General features: G+C 40.9%; 1 protein-coding gene across 1 annotated transcript in view; it reads left to right on the forward strand.

Annotated features, from left to right (window-relative positions):
• Positions 1-14,333, forward strand: part of ALDH2 (aldehyde dehydrogenase 2 family member) — a 65,543-nt gene extending 51,210 nt beyond the window's left edge. The window contains exons 9-13 of the mRNA XM_040346494.1: positions 3,097-3,281; positions 8,403-8,567; positions 8,932-9,089; positions 9,974-10,088; positions 13,918-14,333. Of these exons, the coding sequence (XP_040202428.1) occupies positions 3,097-3,281; positions 8,403-8,567; positions 8,932-9,089; positions 9,974-10,088; positions 13,918-13,950 (656 nt within the window). The 3' untranslated portion in view covers positions 13,951-14,333. The remainder of the gene's footprint in view (positions 1-3,096; positions 3,282-8,402; positions 8,568-8,931; positions 9,090-9,973; positions 10,089-13,917) is intronic.
• The last annotated feature ends 9,497 nt before the right edge of the window (positions 14,334-23,830 follow it).

Consider the following 23,830-nt stretch of genomic DNA (forward strand, 5'->3'; position numbering starts at 1 on the left):
TGTCTCTCTTCCTCTTTCCACATGCTTGTTTCAAAACACCCCAAGCCCCTCCCACCAACTTCCTGCATACCAACTTCCTCTGCTCAGCTCCAAAACCTATGCAACTGGTTTATTTACATATTGATGGAAGGGAAAGAGCCTCTGTAAACATATGCTCTTAAATAATATATCTAACTCTATATTATTGCAATAAAGTCACTCTACAAATGCCCATAGCAACATAGACCCCCACTTGGTCTCAATGTGATTTTTCTGCTTCAGACATTTGAGTATTCTGGGTACAAGTTGTTTACTTATTGACTGACACATTAGAAAGTCGATGGTTTGGCTTTAGCAAGAGTTCATGCTGCATTAAAAAGTCCTCCATGCAGAATGTTGGAAGTTAAAGCGGAGCTTCAGTTTCAAGTGAAAATTAAACCGCCACTCGCCTCCCATGATCCAGCGGTGTGTGCCTAGCCATTGTCTTCCTGTATCCTCCCTCGGCAGCATCTTCACTGTTGACAGCTTGTGGCTTCACAGCCGGGTGTCCACTGCGCGAGTGGCACTGTGCTCTGAGACTGAGCCCGCAGTCTTCTAGGACCTGTTGTGTCCCTGAAGACTTCAGGACGGGGGTACCTGCTTCCCCCCCCCCCCCTCCTCCTAACTTCCTGCATTAACCTCCTCCCCTTTTTTTTTTTTTCCTAAAACCTTAGGTCTTTTTTAGCTTTTTAATGCACCAACTGGGTTGGTAGTCAACTTTTTAATTTAAAAAAATGTTCATAGATATTTGGTCCTTGAAGAGGATGCTGATTAGAATCTGTGTGACACCCCTGGAACAAGGTTTTGTAAGTTTTCTTGTGGGGTTTTACTCGGTGAAGGCTCTTATGAATAACGAATAGCACTGCGCTCAAGATTTTCGCAATGCTGGTAAAATCGTCCCAGCGATTTGGACTGGGTGGTTTTGACATATGGCTTAAAACCTGTGCAAAACCCTATGACCCTCTAAATATTAACACTAATGCTAACAAATCTAGCAATATCACATTTTGGCTACAACTAGGCTGCCAAGTCTTGTAAGTTTAACCATCTCAATACTACGCTCTTCTATTTATTGCCTCTTAATGAGGTGGGTCATGGTTGAGGCTACAAGTATGATCCCGACACTGGTGTTTTTATTGGGGTTTTGTTTGTTTTTTAGGAGAAGATTCCCTACAGTGTAAAAGTGATATAAATGGCTATTACTGTTGCTGGCTTATATAGCATCTGATCAAACCAATATCTCTTTTGACAAAATGCTTTGGAGGTCAGAGAACAGATATTTTGTCTATAAGACACCTGATATCTCCATAGAGGACTTGTCGTGGCCCATACTATCACTTGTAGTAATAGTGCAACAATGTTGCTTGATTTACCCTTTAATGTAAAATAAAAATAAGCAACCCTGTACTCGCGTGCAAAGGTGTACACACACAGTGCCCTTACCCATATGTAAACGGTGATTACGCGACGTGAGGTATCACCATGAGCATCAGAGTGAGGGCAATCCTTCTAATGGCAGACCTCGAACTCTAAACTGGTAACCACCTAAAGGCTTTTGGAAGTGTCCCCTATGGAGATTTTTAGGTATTGTAGTTAAACACTGTTCGACAGGCTTACGCAGTTGTAAACGCAACATGTTTTGTGTAGCTTTTACTCAGCGTAATTTTTTTTTTTTTAGCCAAAAAAAAAATTGTGGCTGTGCACTAAAATTCATTAAAGTGTGTTTTTTGCCAGACCTAGAATTTATAGAAAAAGGGACAAAATGCGCCAATCTAAGTGCAATAAGCCCAAATTTAGCTTCAGCTGTTTCTTCAGATCCATTCTTCAGATGGTGGATCTGAAGAAACAGCTGACGCTGTGAAACGCGTAATCCCATTGGCTGGCTTGGACTCCCACGTCACTTCCGGTGCGACGGCGGGACGCTGCGCTCCACGGTGAAGCGCACGCCGAATCTCCGTGGCCTTTCTGGTGTTCCTATCCCCGGACATCGAATATCATCAGCCTGCTGCTGCCCGCAATTTGGACACCCGCTAGTTGAGATCACCGAATGACTCCAGGCACGCATCTGACCACCGATTATCTGCATCTCTCCATTCCGGTTCTGTGCCTACTATCTACCTCTGTTTGTGAGTAGGCATTGCACATGTATACTTATTTTATTTGTATCCTTCATTAAATTTGGGCTTATTGCACTTAGATTGGCGCATCTTGTCCCTTTTTTCTTTGAATCTTTCAGAGCATCGCTTCTGCTTTAGGTGCTGCCGCCGCCAAGTGTCCCTTACAGCCAGTTATAATATTTTAATCCAGGACTTTCATGGACATTATCTTTGGACTTTTTTATTAGACTCTTGTATACCTCAGCCCCTTGTGTTTGCTCTATTGGATCATGCGCCACATATCCTCTCTTTTCTAGAATTTATGCAGGTCTTTATTGTCTTATGATTTTATTTCATATTTACTATACTTACGATTTCATGTCACCAGGGGCTTGTTCCCTTCTGTTTTTAGTTCGGTTGCATGTAACCAACTTTTTTTTTTTTGTATTTTGGACTGTTATCTTATGCTTATCTTTAACCCCTTGGGGCCTCCTGGCCCTTTAAGTTTAAGATGGGAAAGTGGGTTTATGATCATGTGATTGGTTGTCGCATGATCAGAAAGCTTCTGTTCGCAAGCAGTGTTCGGGAGCTTTCTTTTAGCTGCCGGTAACTGACAGGAGCGACTAGCCGCTAAGAATATTTTTGATATTTGCTCGCTGTCGGTGCAAAGGTTAGTTAATTTGGTAAACCAACATGCAAATTTCATAAAGAAAAATTGCAACAACCATTTTATACTTCAGGGCCTATGCTTAAAAGGATTGCTTGCATACATACAGAAGTGGCAAGTAATTTATAAGCAAAAAAGTTTTTTTTACATGTTCGTGAACCCCTCCCCCCCCCCCAAATCTGGCTTGGGGAGGGGGGGTAAATTGGTTACAATTTTGTGTCGAATATATAAACTGGCTAAGTTTTTTTTTTTTTGTATATGTGATGCTGTAAACCAGATGCTTCTACATTGTATTCATTCTTTTGTTGTGTACAGTGGACTGGGCTGTGGAGCAGGCCCACTTTGCTCTGTTCTTCAATCAAGGACAATGCTGTTGTGCAGGCTCTCGTACCTATGTTCAGGAGGATATTTACAAGGAATTTGTGGAGAGAAGTGTTCACCGGGCCAAAAACAGGATCGTTGGAAACCCCTTTGACTTCAAAACTGAACAAGGACCTCAGGTACATCCTAAATAGTCGCATGATCTGGTTTTCAATATTCTGTTAACATACTGAATATCAAGACCAACAAGCAAATTTAAGAAATATCCACTATGAGTCAATTTATAACATCAGCCTTCCCCATAAATCGAACATGTAGAACTAGATGGGTTTGGGGGCATGGAGACAATGGTCTAGCAGTGAAACAACCTAGCGAAATATTTGAAAATAGTGATTGGTGTATCCTCTATTAGATACGGCACCTCATCCCTATAAGATAGTACAGGGTTGTGAAGAGGATAAGGGGATTATATCGGTGCCATTAACAAGTCACAAAAAATATTTGAAATAGTAACTATTTTATTAAATGTATAAATTGATTAAAAACATGGGGCCAGATTCAGGTAGATCTGCTGCGGCATAACGTATCGCATTTACGTTACGCCGCCGCAAGTTTTACGGGCAAGTGCTTGATTCACAAAGCACTTGCCTGTAAAGTTGCGGCGGCGTAGCGTAAATCCCCCCCCGGCGCAAGCCCGCCTAATTCAAATGATCCGGGTAGGGAGCGTGGATCATTTAAATTGGGCGCGTTCCCGCGCCGAACGTACTGCGCATGCGCCGTCCCTAAAATTTTCCGATGTGCATTGCGGTAAATGACGTCGCAAGGACGTCATTGGTTTCGACGTGAACATAAATGGCGTCCAGCCCCCATTCACGGACGACTTGCGCAAACGACGTAATATTTTCAAATTGCGACGGCTCATTTGCATATTCTACGCCGACCTAGTGGCCAGCGGAAATATTGCACCCTAAGATACGACGGCGCAGGCCGTCGTATCTTAGGCATGTTTAAGTGTATCTCCGTTTGAGAATACACTTAAACCATACGACGGGCTTAGATTCGGAGTTACGTCGGCATATCTGCTGATGCGCCGACGTAATTCTTTGAGAATCTGGCCCATGGACAATAAGCAAGAAATAACACTGATTTAGAATAGTTGTATCACAATATCCCCACATGTTTCTGCAAATCATTGCCTTCTTCAGGGGTGTGAGGTCAGTCAGTACATTTATTAGTCTATTAAACCATCAATTAGTAAGAGAATATATACAGAAATGTTTCATAACAAGGCTAAATCTGTCAAGATATGCGGGCAGAACGGATCCAGTGTATGGGAGGACCATCAAAACAAACTGAGTGCCACAGAAAAGCCGTACCTACCCCAAGTAAAAAAAAAAAAACAAGGCGAGATGCTGCATATCAAGGCGACCACATGGAAACCTCAGTGTGATTGCAGGGGGCTACTAATTCAAACTAAAAAAGGAAACAAAGTTCAAAAGCTAGTTAGGGGTTAAATACCATGAGATAATGACTCACGGTTGATATCCCTACGTGGGGCTAACATAGCCTCCATACATACCCATTTTGAAAAAATTATAAAGTTCAAATGGTGGGCACTGATAGAACTGCCATAGACGTAGAAAATGGCAGACTGATCAATGGGTAAATTGACTGCACAAGTTGACACAGCCAAAATTAACAATGCCATTAGGGACAAAATCCTGCAGTGACAATAAATAACAGCAGATGGCAGACCTATATCCATCCACAGAAGGTCAAACCCAAAAGCAAGATAATAAATTGCCTATGATGCAGAGGCCTCAAACTGGCGGCCCTCCAGCTGTTTCCAAACTACAAGTCCCATCATGCCTGTGGGAGTCATGCTTGTAACTGTCAGCTATGCAATGCCTCATGGGACTTGTAGTTTCACAACAGCTGGAGGGCCACCAGTTTGAGACCCCTGCTATGATGGATATAAACAAGACACCAGCGCACCACCTACTCGCCAGCAAACAAATGCTGGCTGAGCCAGTTTAAATAGCCCCCCAGCTGATCAATGACGAGCGTCACTGACCAGCTGCGGACAAAAGATAGCCACCGCGCCTGCACGCACGCCGTCCTGCGCCTACAATCCCCAGACTGCCGTGCGGCGTGACGTCAGCAGGTCGCAGCGCTATGGCAACAAACAAGCTGAAGGCACGTCGACAGCCAGTTAATCAGGGAGAGGCAGAGGTTACTGAAGCAGGAGGGGAGGACACGGGGCGTGGCTAGAAGGCAGGCTATGTGTCGATAGACAACAAAGCCCTTGGGTGTCCATACAATCATGGGAAGGACCCCAGATGCCGCCCCGACAGCGCAACACCAAAACACCACCACCATCAGACCAAAGGCAGATAACAGCGGGCACACAAACTGTCAGAGGGAGATCACCACACATTAGATGTACATAAAGAAAGGGATCCTTAATGGATGAACACCTAGAGAGAAAAAGCCACGAATGAAACATTGTTCACTGTCTGATCTTGCCTTTATACAAACAACAATCATACATTGAGTATTAATAATAAATTCATACAAAGTCAATAATATAAATATTCTGCATAAAAAGGAAGAAATCAAGCTAAATAACAATGTTGAGTTACACATTATAAATGGGAATAAATCAGGGAATGGACAGGAAGAAAGGGAGGGAAATAAACGTCAAGGGACCCCAGGCATCAACCAGATGGATCCATAGATGATAAAGGACCATCGCGTTGAGTGAGCAAAAGGGAAAACAGAAGACAGGGAAAGATGGGCGCAAATCCTAGACATTCCAAAATAAATCTCAGAAAAAATGTACAAAAACAGAATAAATGAAAAACTCATAGAAAGGACTTATAGCTGATATATATTCATTGAGTCCTGGATATTTGACAGCGTCTAGGCTGTGTATCCATCTCTAACTGTAAAAGAGTTAAATCTATACCACCCCCACGAACATGTGGTGACACATGCTCAAGGGCGTGGAATCGCACCACAGTTGCATCAAACCCATGCTGGCAACCAATATGTCGGTTTAGTGCTGTGGTAGTTAACCTTTTAAAAAGTGGCAGCATGTGATCTTATTCTTTTAAAGAATGGTCTCTTAGTTTTTTTCGACATAAAAACATCCGCATTGGCTAAGGGCGAGGTATACCACACCAACAGTTTTACAAGTTACACGATTTTTGATGTTATGGACAGGTCCGGTTGGAAGAGGTACATCTCTGGAGTTGGATAGAAAGCAGCAGACATCGCATCTTCCAAATGGGAACGTGCCTGTTTGCAAGGGTTGCTCTGGGGGTAGGGGACAAAAATGACCAGTCGATCTTTGTTGGAAGGAGCACGACGGTAGGTTATTTCTGGGTATGGTTTGAATTTTTTTTTAATAGTATTATCAGCCAATAGGATAGGCCAGAATTTTTTAACAGTGTCCAATTGGCCAATGTAGTTATTACGCGAACAGATACATTTGGTTTGGGTATTTTAGTTGAATGGATTAAATCCTTTCTGTTTAATTTGACAACTCTGTTAAATTATTTTTTAAATTGGGGTTGACTATATCCCCGGACAACCTAGCTGAATCTATTATCTCTCAGGTCCATCTGTGGATTCATTTTAAACAGACCGCAAGTTAAACCACTCTCTCCTTTTTGTTTAATGAGGGGTTCAGAGAATTTTTTTTTTTTTTTTTTGCGAGTGGCTAATTAAATTAAGACTTTTGACCATGGCTTTATGAGCCGCCCAATTATCAAAACACAGGCTCATTATTGAAAAGGGAATCATTCAGCTTCCTGTGCAGGTGATGTCCACAATTTTATGCTAGAATGGGATTGGGGAATGTAGGAAAATGGAATAAAGAAATGGTTGATATGGGAATAGGAACTGGAAGTGTGTGGTGGGGTGTGTTTTTTTTTTTTTTTAAGGGGTTCGCTTCTCACCAAATGTCCACTAGATTCAGGGTAGAAAAAAAAAATTCTAGACGATTTAGTTCTAATCTTGGGTAGAGAGTGGCCTGTGGGATTTATCAAGGGTGTAAGCTAAGGCTACATTTGAATCCAACACAAAGCAGAAGGACCAAAACTGAGATTTCCAGAAGTCTGCTGCCCTCAGATCATTGACAAGATTCTCCTGTGTAGTTCTGGGCCGATTCTTTATCGTTCTAATGATCATTGAAACGCCTTGAGGCTAGATCTTGCATGGAGCCCCAGACCGAGGGAGATTGACAGTTATTTTGTGTTTCTGATATTTTGCAAAAACTTTCACCAACTGTCAACTTCTTAATAAGCTGCTTGGCGATGATCTTGTAGCCCATTCCAGCCTTGTGTAGGTCTGCAATGTTGTCCCTGACTTCCTTGGGCAGCTCTTTGGTCTTGGTTATGGTGGAGAGATAGGGATCTGATTGTTTCTGTTGACAGGTGTCTTTTTATACGGGTAACAAGTTGTTGAGATTAGGAGCACTCCTTTTTTAAAGTGGAAGTAAACCATTCATAAAATGGTTTAATTTGCGGCACGTAATGTAACACTCCCATTGGTTGTGGAGAAAAAAAGGAGGGGGGACACTGTATAGTGGCCCACAGGTCGGGCTTTAAAGTCACAATGGACAGTGAAAGGTATTATGAAAATATAACAATGTATTAAAGTTTACCTTTTATTTTTTCGTTTGTTTTTAATTCTAAATTTTTATATATAGCACAAGGGCTCACGCTGTATTTTATATATGTGTGTGTGTGTGTTAATTCTTTCAACGTTTTATGTACCATGTATAAACTTTAATACATTTTGTTGTTGCGGGGGGGGGGGGGGCTGGGTGTGTTTTAGATAATTGTACTGCTGCATAACCCAAGTGTGCTTGAGGTCAGGAACTGATGGCCTGACATTCTTTGGATTTTCTGGTAGATCTCAGAATTCATGGTTCCATCAATGACAATGGCAAGTCATCCAGGTCCTGAAGCTGCAATACATTTAATACTTTCACTTTTAGCATCAGGGCAGCTGTAGATTAAACAGAGGCAAAGATGGTTTTAAATGTTAAAATAAACCTACTGTTAAAATTAGACTGATCATTTATTTTCAGTGGGAAAAAATACAAAATCCAGCAGGGGATCAAATACTTTTTACCCTTACTGTATTCTTTGTATGCTATGTATTGTGTAGATGTATTTGGAGAAAAAAATGATTCACTGCAAAACAGTCTAGCCAATCCTTTTCTAAAGTGCAGGAAGTGTTTGTGTTTTGTGTGTTTGTTCAAAAAATATTCCTTTTTTCTTTTATTTCAGGTGGATGAGGAACAGTTTAAGAAGATCCTGGGTTACATAAAATCTGGTAAACAAGAAGGTGCCAAGTTGTTGTGTGGTGGGAGCCCTGCTGCTGACCGTGGATACTTTATACAGCCCACAGTGTTTGGAGACGTGACTGACAACATGACCATTGCCAAAGAGGAGGTATGAAGGAGCTCTGTAGGAGAGGTTGGTGGCACTTTCAGGAGTAAAAACCCTTTTGTTTCAACTACATAAAAGCAGCAACATGAAAAACGAGATGTACACTTGTCAGCAAACGCATGCGTTTTCATTCCTAGAAGTGCCACCAACATCTCCTTCTACATGTTCCTCTGGCCATGGACCAGGCTGGCACCCGGGTTCTGTACAACTGCTAGGGATCTTCACAGATTGCCTGGAGTGGTGTCACTTCATACTGCTTTGCATATGAAGGGACTCTAAAATGCGTCCGCCTGGATTTTTTTTTTTTTTTCCTTTAATTTTGCTATGGCATGTTTTCCCTGAAATGTTATACTTTTTTTTGTTTTAGATTTTTGGACCAGTAATGCAGATCCTAAAATTCAAGAACATTGAGGATGTTATTGAGCGGGCCAACAGTTCGGAGTATGGTCTAGCTGCGGCGGTGTTCACAAAGGACATTGACAAAGCAAACTATGTATCTCATTCTTTGCGGGCTGGAACTGTGTGGTAAGGCTGCCTACTGATTACTGCTGTGACTTTTTCAAGGTTGGGGTTACTAATGGTCCTGGAAAGCCTAACCCCCTTCACGCTGATGTAACACCTATATGCGGCTTCACAGAAGTGGTCATGTTTTTTTTTTCTCTGTGGGGCTGCATGTATATTTCCCTTTGTGCTGGGAGCTTGCAGCACATGGACCAGGCTCTCGTACTAAGGATCGGGACCTGGGACTGTCGGTTCCAGGTTGACTGATCACTGTGAGAGCCTCTGGCTTTCAGTGATCAATCACTGTGAGCCTGCTCTGTGTATTTCCTCTTCTGAAGGAAAATGTAAACCAACCAGTGTGTTTTTAAAAACAAAACAATTTAATAAAAGCTCAAGGTTTTCTCAAGGTCAGCAGGGAGAAAAAAAGTTTTACTTGCCTGCCTGTTCTTCTCTTCCTTGGTGCAGATGACTTGCATAGTGCACACACTAGTCAAAAACCCACCTGCCTTCTTTTTACGTCTCTGGCAATCTTACCCATTTGGTGCAGTGTTTGGGCAGTTTCTCCTTGCTGTGCTTTTCTACTAACATCCCTAAACTGTTGGAATTATGTGAGTTGATATCCCCAACTTGGTTTTCATGTGTACAAGTTTCAGAGCTGTCATCTGCTTACAGGGTTGCTCAAAATAAGTAGGTTTTCAGTCCTGACCTCCAATGCATGTTTTTTTTACAGGACAGCAAAATTAGCCAAGTAAGGTTGAGGTTGACAGTAGTTCTGGAGTGTGCCTAGTCAAAAAGACAGACATGGCAATTAAATCCTTCTAAATATCTATCCTCCCTGGTTCCCTTTTTAACTAAATTTCCTACTCTGCTACTTAACTATATTGCACTCAATCCTATGTATTTTTTAGGGTCAACTGCTATGATGTCTTTGGAGCACAAGCACCTTTTGGAGGGTACAAAACTTCTGGCGTTGGAAGAGAGCTGGGAGAATATGGCTTGGAGGCATACACAGAAGTGAAGAATGTAAGTGCACTGCAGACCTTTTTCTTATTACACCACTCACTTGGAAAAAAATTGTGTGCTGGTCTTTCATTTTCTATATTTCCATAGGATTTATTGACATTAGATGACCATGGCTGCATTTGGTGAGGATCTAATCCAGTGTTCCTCAACTCCAGTCCTTAAGGCTCCCCAACAGGTCATGTTTTCAGGATTCCCCTCAGATGAAACGGCTGTGGTAATTGCTAAGGCAGTGAAACTGATCACATGACCTGTGCAAAATAATGACCTGAAAACATGATCTGATGGGGCACCTTGAGGACTGGAGTTGGAACGCTGATCTAATCTGCGTCACCTGTAGACATTGACAGCTGAGGCTCAACCTTTTCCATTCAAATAAATTGCCACATATTAAAGTATATTTCAAGGTGCATTGACATGCTATGCTGCACAGACATGAAATTTGAAGCATCTACTAAAAGATGCGTTTTTTTTTTTTTTGTTTTAATTGGGAAAACAAATCTGCAAAATGTGTGTGTGTGTGTGTGTGTGTGTTGTGAAAAAAGTATTTCCCCTTCCCATGCCGAACCATGAATGAACTGTGATTAACCACAATTTTTTGGAAATTTCACTTGTCACACCCAGGGCTGATTACTGCCAGACCTGTTGAATTAAGAAATCGCATAAGACTGGCGCGAGCACTTATTGTTGAAATTTTGTACCCTTTTCTACGTTTGGATTGCTACTATGTTTTGTGAAATATGTAAATAATTGCGCTAATTACTAACTTAAATAATGATGCCAACCGTGCTAAACAGTGATTAAAGCTCTGGGTATAATAACACAGAAAAAACAATAAGAACAAATCCACAAAATATGTCCAATTGTGCTTGAGATGGGCACCAGTGGTTCAAATGAAAAACAACACCCAGTTCAGTGCAGTGATAAAAAATCCGATGTGATCACAGACACACTCCTGCTTCACAGATAAGGGATCTCCTCCACACAGACACCGCTCATGGAAAAGAAAAGAGACAACTCATTGCGCAGATGGTAGGGCACCAAAGAAACACAAGATGATTCTCTAGCAATAGCACACTCACGATACCGCCGTTCAAACAATGCATAGATAACCAGTGCACCAATCCTTCATAGAGCCGCTCAGCTGATGTTTCATCTCCTCATTCGGATCCACTATCCGTCCCGCTCGTAAATCCTCCCCCACGCGTTACGTCAATGGTGAGGGAGGATTTACGAGCGGGACGGATAGTGGATCCGAATGAGGAGATGAAACATCAGCTGAGCGGCTCTATGAAGGATTGGTGCACTGGTTATCTATGCATTGTTTGAACGGCGGTATCGTGAGTGTGCTATTGCTAGAGAATCATCTTGTGTTTCTTTGGTGCTCTACCATCTGCGCAATGAGTTGTCTCTTTTCTTTTCCATGAGCGGTGTCTGTGTGGAGGAGATCCCTTATCTGTGAAGCAGGAGTGTGTCTGTGATCACATCGGATTTTTTATCACTGCACTGAACTGGGTGTTGTTTTTCATTTGAACCACTGGTGCACATCTCAAGCACAATTGGACATATTTTGTGGATTTGTTCTTATTGTTTTTTCTGTGTTATTATACCCAGAGCTTTAATCACTGTTTAGCACGGTTGGCATCATTATTTAAGTTAGTAATTAGCGCAATTATTTACATATTTCACTTTTTCACTTTGTTTGACCCACTACAATATTTTTGCAGCCTTTTATTATTTGGTGATTTATTAATGGTATATTTTTGATTATTTAATTTAGCGCTGTAGTATCATTTTTCTACTATGTTTTGTATTGAACTTTTACAAAATAAAAAATTGTTGTTTGAAAAAAAGAAATCGCATAAATAGAAGCTGTCTGACAAAGTGAAGCACACTAACAGATCACAAAAAGACACTCATGCCACATTCTAAAAATCAAGAACAGATTAGAAACAAATTGGTGTACATATATAGGTCTAGGAATGGTTTCATATCCATTTCTAAGGCTTTGGAACTGCAGTGATTATGCACAAATGGAGATGACTGGGAACAGTGGTGAACCTTTCCAGGAGTGGCCGGCCTATAAAAATTGCTCCATAAGCATGACAACAACTCATCCAGGAGGTCATAAAACACAGAACATCTAAAGAACTGCAGGCCTCTTGTCTTAGGTAAGATCAGTGTTCATGATTCAATAAGAGAGCCTGGGAAAAAATGTCATCCATGGGAGAGTTCCAAACCCACTGCTGACCAAAAAGACAAAGCCTCATCTTGCAAAAACATCTTGATTATCCCCAAGACTTTTTTAGGCAAATATTCTGTAGACTGATGAGACAAAAAGATTACTTTTTGGAAGGTGTGCATCCTGTTACATCTGAAATAACTAATAAGGCATTTCATAATGAGAACATCATACCAACAGTTGGATGTGGTGGGCTGGGGCTGTATTGCAGTTTCAGGACCTGGATGACTTGCCATCATTGATGGAACCATGAATTCTGAGCTCTTCCAGAGAATGTCAGGCCATCAGTTGTTGACCTCAAGCACACTTGGGTTATGCAGCAGTACAATTATCTAAAACACACCAGCAAGTTCACCACTGAATGGCTAAAACAAAATTAAGGTTTTGGATTGGCCTAGTCAGTCTGGACTTAAATCCAATTGATGTTGAGGCATGACCTTAAACAGGCCAAAACCCCTCCAATGTGGCTGAATTAAAACAATTCTGAAAAGATTGCTGCAGTCATGTAAAAGACGCAATGCCAGTTATTGCTAATGATTGATTACAGTTCGCGCCAAGGGTTGCACAGCGCCAGTTGTTGGGTTTAGGGGGCAATTACCTTTTCACATAAAGCCAGGCAGGTTTGGATAGCTTTTTTGCCCTAATAAATTAAACCATCAGTTAAAAGCTGCATTTTGTATTTACTTGGGTTATCTTTGTGTAATAATGTTTGATCTGAGTCATTTAAGTGTGACAAATATGCAAAAGAATAAAAAATCAAAAAGAGGGCAAATGTTTCTCGTGTGTGTGTGTGTCCAAAAATAAGCCTAGGTTTTATATAAATTTTTGCAACCAAAAACAGAGCTTGCAATTTAATCCCCAGTGTGAATCTGCCAGAATCCCTTCCACCACAGCAGAATATAATGCAAACCGTATGCGTCTCTGCAATCCAACCTTGTCACATAACTTCACACAGTGCCACTCGTCTTTATCTGTCTTCCCTGGCATAAGCACTGCAGAGGAGGGGGGCCCAAGATCCCCCCCCCCCCCGATGATGGCTGGCAGAAGAGGAGAGCAGCAGGGATCAGCTGAGCGCTGCTCGGCACTTCCGTGACCTGCCTGAGCTCTCCTACCTGCTCTTAACTTGCAGGGGGGGGGGGGGCAAAATCCCCTGCCGACAGCTGGGTGAAGTGGAGGACTCCAGCCTACAACCACCCTAAATTGGTCTTATTTTCAGGGTAGGGCTTATATTGCAACCCTCCTGGAAAATCAGGTTGGGTTTTGCATTCGCGGGAGAGAGAAATTGTGATTTTTTGTCTTTGGTACTCTTCGGTTTTCCCTAATGTCACACCACACTTTATTCTGGTGTTGATGACCACAGAAATGTGTCTGGTTTCTTATCTAGACCTTCTTTCCAGCATTGGGTGGAGCTGTGAATAAGGGGGGGGGAGCAATAGGCTTACAATTATCTGATGGCAATATTATATATGATCTTAAAGTATTGGATGTTAACTGCCTATGTATTTTGTAGCTTACACTGCTAACTTTGAACTTCTTTGTCAGCCACACTGTGTAGATTTTACTATAACATCCTTTTTTTCCATCTTGCAGGTGACCATTAAAATCCCACAGAAGAATTCGTAAACCGAATAGTCGTTTTCTCTATATGCACGTCATGTGTTTTGCTTTCTGTCAATGTCTTTCTATCATTAGGACCAATAGAATTTCTAGTCTAAACCTCTTGTCGCTTAACTAAAAGCTACTTTTTTCTATTTTATGATGGTCTTGTTTGGCTGTGTTCTGTAATAAAGATTTGCCTTACTGCTAATGTCATAAGCTTTGACAAAGGTTGAATGGTATCTGTCCAAGTGGAAGAATGAACACCAAAGTTTGCCATCCATCTCCATAAGATAATACATATTAATGTAGCAGTTTGGTGTATTAATGACAAGTTGGTCTGTTGTGAATGTAGCACTTACAATATATTGTTACAATTGCAATAAAAGCCTATGTCCTGTTTTGAGTCATCTGAGATTTATCATTTCTTTAACTTTTATTTCCTTCATTTTTATTCTATTTTAGCTGTTTTATTGTGTGTGTGTGTGTGTGTGTGTGTGTGTGCGTGCGTGCGTGCGTACGTACGTACGTACGTACGTACGTGTATGCACTTTTGTACCAGCAACATCCTCATTGGCATAATTTTATGCCATTTGGCTGAGAGTGCGGATTGGGAGCTAGTTAGCAGACCTTTGTCGGTCAGGACCCTTCGACAGAAGCAGTCTTTTGTCGGATCGGCTGCCATACACGGCCAAATGTTGGCCGGTTTCAATTCAACCAGCTGATAGCTTAAGAGTAGAATTCTATTTTTTTTTTTTTTTTTTTTTGTATAAAATAAATCAATTGGTCAGGTCTGGGCATTTATATTGTTTTAACTTTTTGAAATGATTCAACCTAGAATAAGATATGTAAAGGCTGTGTGTGTGTGTGTGTGTGTGTGTGTGTGTGTGTGTGTGTGTGTGTGTTTTGTTTACCACTAGGTGGTATCGTGGGTCCACAACCCTAAATTGTACTCCATAGAGGCAATTCGATTTAACTTCCAACCTTGTGGTGAAAATTTGGTTTTCTGTCTAGAACAGAACAAATGCTATACGAAAATTTCCCAGCACACTTGCCAGCTAGCCATCAAAAAAACAACAATTACCGTCCTAAAACCATTTTGTTTTATTAGCGCAACATTTGCTACTATATGTGGAAGTCACACTGCCCTGTCAAGGCCCTGCATGTGTAGTGTAATTCCGAACTCCCTGTTGGGGAGATTCACCCTCTTTGTCCTGTTTACTGTTATCGGGAAAGTAAAAAATCCAAATTTTGAATTATCCCCAGAATAGGAATACAGGCAATCTTCCAATGGGAACACTAGTTCTGCTAACAACCGGGAATTCCCTTACTTCCAGTTTTGGCTATGGGACAGGAAGTGAAGGGAAATCTCCCCAACAGGACAAAAACATACCCGACAGGTTATAACCCACCGTTGCTCTAGCCAAAATGGCAAAAAAAATTTCAAGGCGAAAGATTAAATCGAACCTGTCCCTGTTTGCTGCACTCGCACATGCCACAGTCCTTATGGCACAGTGTCCTTAAAGCGGCAGTTCACCCAAAAAACAAGTTTATAACATTACATTCAGTATACCTCAAACATGTACAGTATGCTGGGTTTTTTTTGGGGGGGGGGGGGGCGTGTACATACGGTATTATCTGTATTTTCCTTCCGGGTACTCGCTACTGCGGGAGTTGCATACTGTACATGTTTGAGGTATACTGAATGTAATGTTATATACTTGTTTTTTGGGTGCATTAAATGTTACCCCAACATTTCATATTCCTGATGTATTGTTTCCTTTGTGTGAAATACCTGGTGTTCTTGCCCATCCCTCTGCTTTCCACATGTTTTTGCCTTTTCATTTCTTTTTTAAACTTGATGGGTGAGGGTTCATATACAGTGCCTTGCAAAAGTATTCACCCCCCTCCTGCGTTTTGTTGCCTCACAACCTGGAATTAACATGGATTGTTTGAGGATTTGCATCATATAATTTACAGATCATGTCCACAACTTTGAAGGGTTTGTGTGTGTGTGTGTGTGTGTTTTTTTTTTTTTTTTTTTTTTTTTTTTTTTGTGAAGCAAAGCAACAAATGGGACAAAATAAGTCAATGTGCATAACTAATCACCCCCCCTAAAGTCAATACCTTTTGTAGAGCCACCTTTTGTGATCATCACAGCTCCCTAAAACACGATCACTTTTTGACAACGCTCTGACAGACTTGTTTGATCGGACAATCCGACCATGTGTATGCTCCATCGGACAATTGTTTTCGCTTTTTTCATCGGAAAAATGTTCGCTGTGAATGCTCTCAAACTTTTTTCGACAACAAATGTCTGATGGAGCATAATCTGATCGTGTGTACACAAGTCCAAAGTACAAACACTTCGTAAATTTAGATGAATATGTATTCTGCTACATGTTTTTGGTAAAAAAAATCCCAATAAGCGTATATTGACTTGATTAGATTTTTTTTTATCAAATTTAGATTTTTTTTTTTTATGGTATCGGCGGCAATCAGCAACTTGTAGTGAGACTGCAACATTGCGGTGATACTTGAATGTGTCCCTAGGGGGTGCTTGCTAACTCTGAGGGATGTGCTATAACTGTAGGAAAACAGATCCGTGTTCCTGCTTGGCAAAAACACAGGATCTGTCTTCCCTGCTAAAAGAATGGCGATCTGTCGGTACGATTGGTGGCTCCCGGTGGACATTGGGTCTGGCAGACATTGGGTCTGCACTCCCAATACCATTCTTGTGACTGCAGATGTAGGGTCGCTCTATACCATCATCGATCATGAAGTAGCCTTGACATCAGTTCGTTGGGCGTTAGAGTCCTCCGACCTGAGCTGCGATCATGTGCAGTTTTTGCTGGATGGCCTTAAATTTTGTTTGTTAAGAAATTATTTTTGGTTCAATAAAGAATTTTTCCTTCAGCAATGTGGAGTTGCTATGGGAGCCCGTTTCGCTCCCAGTGTGGCCAATCTTTTCATGGCCCACTGGGAGCGTGACGTTGTCTTCCAAGACAGACCGCACCAGTTGCGGTGTTACCGTAGGTACATTGATGACCTCATCATGGTCTGGGAGGGTGACTTGCCTTCACTACAGCTATTTATGGTTAAACTGAATTCTAATACCAAGAATATAGTTTTAACTTGGACAGTCTCCCATGATAAGATCAACTTCCTTGACCTTGAGATATTCAAGTCGGATAACATGCTTCTTACTAAAAACTATTTCAAAACCGTTGATCTTAATGGATATATTCCTTTGTCAAGTTGTCACCATCGTCTATGGCTATGTAATATCCCGCGAGGCCAGTTTGTGAGGCTCTGCAGGAACTGCACTCTGGATTCGGATTATCTGGCTCAGTCGCAGGAATTATCCAATCGATTTGTGTCTAAAGGCTATTCTCGCCCCCTGATTATGCAAGAGATGGAAAAAGTTAGGATGTTAGAGAGGAGTGTCATTGTAGCAGATAAACCTCCCATTATGGACAAGGAGCTATCTAACTTCAAAATGGTGCTTGACTATAATATTCAGTACAAGAAATTTGAAAAAATAGTGGCTAAACACTGGCCCATTTTGAAGGGCGATGGTGTTTTGGGTCCGGCTCTTCCGGATCGGCCACAATTCATTTATAGAAAAGCCCCCTCTCTAAGGGATAGTTTAGCTCCTGGTGTCATTGACCCACCAGTTGTTGCGTAGCCAAAACTTTTTGACTTCCTATCTGGATTTTACGTTTGTGGTCGCTGTGCGACCTGCAAGCATGTCAAACAGCATATAAAGAAACGGAAGTCTTTTTGTTCCAATGTGACTCAGTTGGAGTATCCCATCAAGCAACTGATTACGTGCGACACCATCGGCGTGGTTTATATGCTTGAGTTTGAGTGCGGTTTGCAATATGTGGGTCGCATGTCACGGGCACTGCATGTGAGAGTGGGGGAACATATCAGTAATATCAAAAGGGGTATTAGGAGTCACAGTGTATCTAAACACTTTAGGCAGTGTCACCAGAGGAACCCTAAGGGGTTAAAATTCTGGGGCATTGAAAAAGTAACAAAACATTGGCGAGGGGGACATTACATCCGCCAATTGAGCCGGCGTGAGTCCTATTGGATATATGAAACTAAAGAATCCTCGCCAGCTGGTTTAAACATAGTTTGACTTTAATTGTTTCATTTCCAATAGATAACCCCCTTATGTATCTGTAAAATTTTTATAAATTTTTTTTATAATCTTTTTTTTTTTTTTTTTTATAATATATATTTATATATTTTTTTATAATATCATTAATATCTTATTAATTTTTATCCCTATTATTATTTTTAACGTTTTTGTCCAGTATCTATTTGCTACACGTATTGTTCTTGTTTGAGACCTTAATGGGTTAATATATAAGGATTGACATATATGTGGTTTTGATGTATTATATGTATTATGTTAGGTGTGCGATCACGGCTGACGTCATTCTTTTTTGTAAATCCTTTTTTAAGGGGTCTTTTTTGCTTTTGGAGATCTTTATCTTTAATGCATATATAAACTTTTTGGTATTTAGAAGTCTGCCCTTAATGTCATTCTGATTGAATGTTTATATTTTTTCTGCCCTTCATTGTGCTATTCCCATTATGGTGCAGCCAGCGCCTTCCTGTGTTGACAGCTTTTGTTGTCCAATCGGGATTGATGGGAGGGCTCGAGTAGTAGTGGGCGTGTTTGTTGCCATGGTTGTCATGGCAGCTGCAGGCTTCTTATACCTAGACAGCGGGACGTCTACATGCTGCCTTTCTTCACCCCGCGCTGATGAAGTCCCGCCCATAGGGACGTAACGGCGTACAAGGGGGAGGGGCCACATGTGACGACACCCGCGATCGCCGACCTACAGAGAAACCCATGCTGCCATGAATGTTTTTATCATGCTATTTCGCTGCACTCACCTGAGAGTGCTTATGCAGTGAGTGTATTCATTTTATTCCTAATAAATGTATTTTGGCCTAGTGGCTACATAGAGCACTAGATTTCCTCTCCTTTGTTTTCTTTTTTTTTTTTTTTTTATTTCAATAGTTTTTTATTGATATTTTTCAATCAAACAAAATAATGCATTACAATAGCATATAGTACACAATGCATCGTAACAGTAGGAGACAAAGTAATACTCATTATCTAACATACAGATATGTGTTGGCTAAGCAATATAATACTACCAATCATCATAAGAAAAATTGTAGAGTATTTTCTGTAGAATATTTTCTCAATAGTATCAAGTCAATAAGAGATCAAATCACAATATCAAAGGAAAAAGAAAGAAATACATTAGCAAACAAATAAAATAAAGGAACTAGCTTTCCCGAACACCCCATATGGGAATCATGGTGTTCGAGAGCTATCTCCTCTCATATTTCCTATCTGAATAGTAAACAACGTGTCGGAGGAAATAAGGTAAACAGAATTATGTCCTGGTTTTGAACCAGACGTTCCAGAGGTCCCATTGGATTGAGTATTTATGAAGAGAGCCCAAGGATGACGCTAAAATCCTTTCATAGGAATTATGTAAATCCAAGAGGTCAATAGCGTCATCAGGGGAAGGCGGATCGGGATCTTTCCACTTTCTTGTAATCGACAATCTAGCTGCCAAGAGTAGATGGGTTATCGTTCTACGAAGATTAAATGAAAACCTGTCTATTCCTAATGATAAAATAGCCAATGCTGGATCAGGAGCCACTCGTGTTTGAGTCAGGTCAGATATTATATTGAAGATTCCTGCCCAATAGATTGTGAGCTTTGGACAACTCCATAATATATGGAATATGTCTCCTCTGACTGAAGTTGGGCAACGTCTCCAACAAGCTGCAGGGGTTTGGGGGTCAAATTTAGACACTATTACCGGAGTAAGGTACCAACGCAAAGTGATTTTTGATAGATAACTCCCACAAGGAGGTGCAACGAGTGGCAGATTGATTGGCCTTACAGGCCAAGCGCCATTGGTCATTCGTGAAAGAGCATTTAAGATCTTTTTCCCAAAGAAGATGGGAGGCAGATTTATTAAAAACTCGTTTTTGTTGCATTAATTGATAAAATAAAGAAATGCCCTTATTTTGTCGTATTGGCGAAGAAAAATAGGTCCAAGCTGAAGCATTAACTTGTTTGGAAATATTGCCAAGTTTATATAGACAATGCATTAATTGAGTATATTGAAACTCGTTGGTGTGAGGGAGGTCATATTCCGATTGGATAGAAGAAAAGGTCTTGATGTATCTATTCGAATAAAAGTCGTCCAGATACCTAATACCTTTCTGGTTCCAAAAGGAAATCGGCATCCTGTTAGTAACAAAGTATAATGTTTGGATGGGAATTCTAACTTCGACTCCGGGCCCTGCTAGACCAGTGGAGCTTATAAATTTTTGCCAAGTTTGTATGGATGCAAGCATCGTAGGAGGTAAGTGTATTGGGGTCTTAACACCCAATAGAGAACCAAACAACCAGAGGTTGGTAGAACCATACGTACAGTAACTAGCCTCTATCAGCCCCCATTGAGTAGTAGGAGTATGATAGAACCACTCCTTCAGTTGGGACAAGATGGAGGAATGATAATAGTCCTGGAAATCAATATATCCAGTTCCACCGCTCATTCTATGTTTAATTAACCTATCATGAGTACACCTGGATTTCTTCCCATTCCAGACAAATTTAGACAAGAGAGATTGCATGGACTTAAAAAACATAACAGGAACAGGAATGGGCAAAGTCCTGAAAAAATATAAAACTTGTGGAAGATGTACCATTTTGAAGGCTGATAATCTACCCCACCAAGAAAATTCGAATTTGCTCAAAATCTGAAGGTCAGTTTGTAGTTTACTTCTAAGGGCAAGGTAGTTGTGTTCATATAATTTTTCGGTGGTCCTTGTGAGATGAACACCCAAATATGGGATGGTGGAATCTGCCCAAACATAGGGGAATTGATGTTGCAACAAATTTTTTTTAACAGCATCAACTCCAATGTCTAAGATGAGTGACTTCAAGGCATTAGCCTTGTAAAATGAAACCTCACCAAACCAGGATAGAAGCTTTTGAATTTCGGGTAAGGAGAAGAATGGATTAGTTATCATTAAGATGACATCATCCGCAAACAAGCTTATTTTATGTACTTGATTGCCAATATTAATTCCTGAAATTTTAGAATTAGTTCTAACATGTTCTGCCAGGGGTTCAATCAGCATGTTGAAAATTAGGGGAGAAAGTGGACACCCCTGTTGAGTTCCATTGGAAATATCAAAAGGTTTAGATAAAAGACCTGAGGTAAAGACTCTGGCTGTAGGAGTAGTATTCAGAGCCAGTATTGCTTCAAGGATAGGCCCAGCAAATCCAAATTTCCGAAGAGTCAAGTTCAAGTAGTCCCAATTAACCCTGTCGAACGCCTTCTCTGCATCCAGAGAAAGAAGCAGAGAAGGCGTTCCCATCAGTCCCACATTGTGAATCACATTCACCATTCTCCTAGTAGCATCTGAAGCCTGGCGGCCTCTCATAAAACCCGCTTGGTCAGTGTGGATTAGGTCTGGGAGAATTTGATTCAATCTGCTGGCTATCAACTTGGCATATATTTTCAAATCAACGTTAAGTAAGGAGATTGGCCTAAAATTAGAACGAGAGTTGGGTTCTTTACCAGGTTTGGGTAGAGTAACTATAATGGCCGACAACATTTCTCTTGGAAAAGCGGAGGTAGAAATCGAGTGGTTGTACAGTTTTGTTAAGTGAGGGGAAACTAAATCCTTAAATAACTTGAAATATTCCCCAGTATACCCATCAGGGCCTGGAGACTTAGAGGAAGGCAGACCATCAATGGTTTTACTGATTTAATTTATAGTGATAGGGGCATTCAATTGCTCAAGATGTTCAGCAGATAATTTAGGTAAAGTGATTTGATCGAGGAAAGACCCAATCTCCTCACTAGTTGGTTGATGGGTGCTAGCATCCAATTTGAGGTTCTACAAATTATCATAATAAATGCCAAAGGCATCGGCAATGGATTGTGGATTGATGAGCTTTTCACCAGAAGTCGGGTGATAAAGGTAGGGGATTTTAGTTTTAAGTCTAAGACCTCTGATGCGACTAGCCATTAGCTTCCCTGACTTATTATTAGCAGTGTAGGAGGTTGCTTTAAGTTTCCTCAAATTAAGTTCATAGGATTCAAGTAGTAAGGACCGTAATTCGTGTCTCAGCTCAAATAGTTGGGACCGAAGGTGAGGCGACGGAGTAGATTTATTTCTGAAATCAACCTCCTCTATCTTTTTGGATAATTCATCGAGTTTCTTAGTTCTTAATTTCTTAACTCGCGATCCGAGTTGAATGAAGAAACCTCGCATATAAGATTTGTGGGCATTCCACAGTACCGCCGGGTCGGACACCGAACCTACGTTGTTGGAGAAAAATTCAGTCAATTTTTGTTTAAGAAATTCCTCGTGAGTAGGGTTTTGGAGTAGATAATTATTAACACGCCACAGGTACGAGTGCTGTTTAGAATTCTTATTAGCTATTTTAATACTGATTGGTGCGTGGTCCGACCAGGTGATAGAGTGGATGCGAGAGTCAATAACATTCTGTAGTAGCCATTTGTCAGAAATGAACATGTCAATCCTGGAATAAGTGTTGTGACGCGAGGAGAGAAACGTATAGTCCCTCTCCTCCGCATTACAACACCTCCATATGTCAAAAAGATCATTCTCTCTAAAAAAGGTGGATAGAGGGGAAGAAATCCTCTTGGGACCGGAAGAAACATCCATAGTGACATCTGGAACAATATTAAAATCCCCACATAACAGCAGATGACCTTCCTGTACTTTTCGAACCTTCTCAAGCACGGATCTATGAAACTTTAATTGACCGTGGTTCGGGGCATACAAGTTTGCAATAGTATACAAAACATTGTCTAATTTACAAACTAATATAACAAACCTTCCATTCGGATCAGTAGTGCAGGATATTAACTGAAAATAAATAGTGTCACGGATGGCAATCAAGACACCCCTTTGTTTTCTAGAAAAGTCAGCCTTGAAAACATAGGGAAAGGATCTATTGTTACATTGGGGGGTCGCCCTTTGAGCAAAGTGCGTTTCCTGCACGCAAAGTACATCGCATTTGTGGGAGATAGCAGTTCTCCAAAGCGAAGAACGTTTTGCTGGGTGGTTCAGTCCCTTCACATTAAGTGAAAGAAAATTGATAGACATTGTGAATAGCGTGTAGAAGCTGCTGGAATGTGCTGATGAAGTTCAAATTTTGGGAGTAGTGTGCAGAAAATAACTACCTATTACACTATATACTAGAATGATAAGGGGAAAAGAAAAATATAAACACAAAAACACAGGGCAAAACAAAACAAACAAACAAAAAAAAAAGGCACACAAATATAATAAAAAAATAGGTATCAGTGAGTTGCTCAATCAGAACAGGACCAAGGAAGAAGGATATTCAAGGCAAGATATGCTTAAACAGAAATATATCCTACAAACTTGGATAGAGCAATACCAGAACAAAAGTGTCAAATGCAACTAATGTCGGGTGATATTAGTAACCCGACACTATAACAGGGTAATGTTCAAACAGCAAAGGATGTAAAGACTGGCATCCAGGGAACATTGTTGCAGTGAAAAATATCAACAAATACTTCTTCAATGTATTACTTTGCAGCAGGGATGTGATGAGCTGTGTTGCTTCCTTTACCAAGATGTATACCGTCCATAGCCCGTCTTTCCTCATCAGATAGTTCAGGGAGAATGCCCCACGAGTGCAGCAAGCGAAGTCCATCCAGAGGCTTGGATATGATGATGGTTTTCCCGTTAGATGTTATCAGCAATGTAGCAGGATGTCTCCACTTATATGGGATCTTATGGTTGTTTAAAGCTTTTGTGACAGTTTTCAGCTGCCTTCTCATATTGA

The sequence above is a fragment of the Rana temporaria genome, chromosome 1 (genome assembly GCF_905171775.1).
Source record: "Rana temporaria chromosome 1, aRanTem1.1, whole genome shotgun sequence".
Classification (NCBI taxonomy): Eukaryota; Metazoa; Chordata; class Amphibia; order Anura; family Ranidae; genus Rana; species Rana temporaria.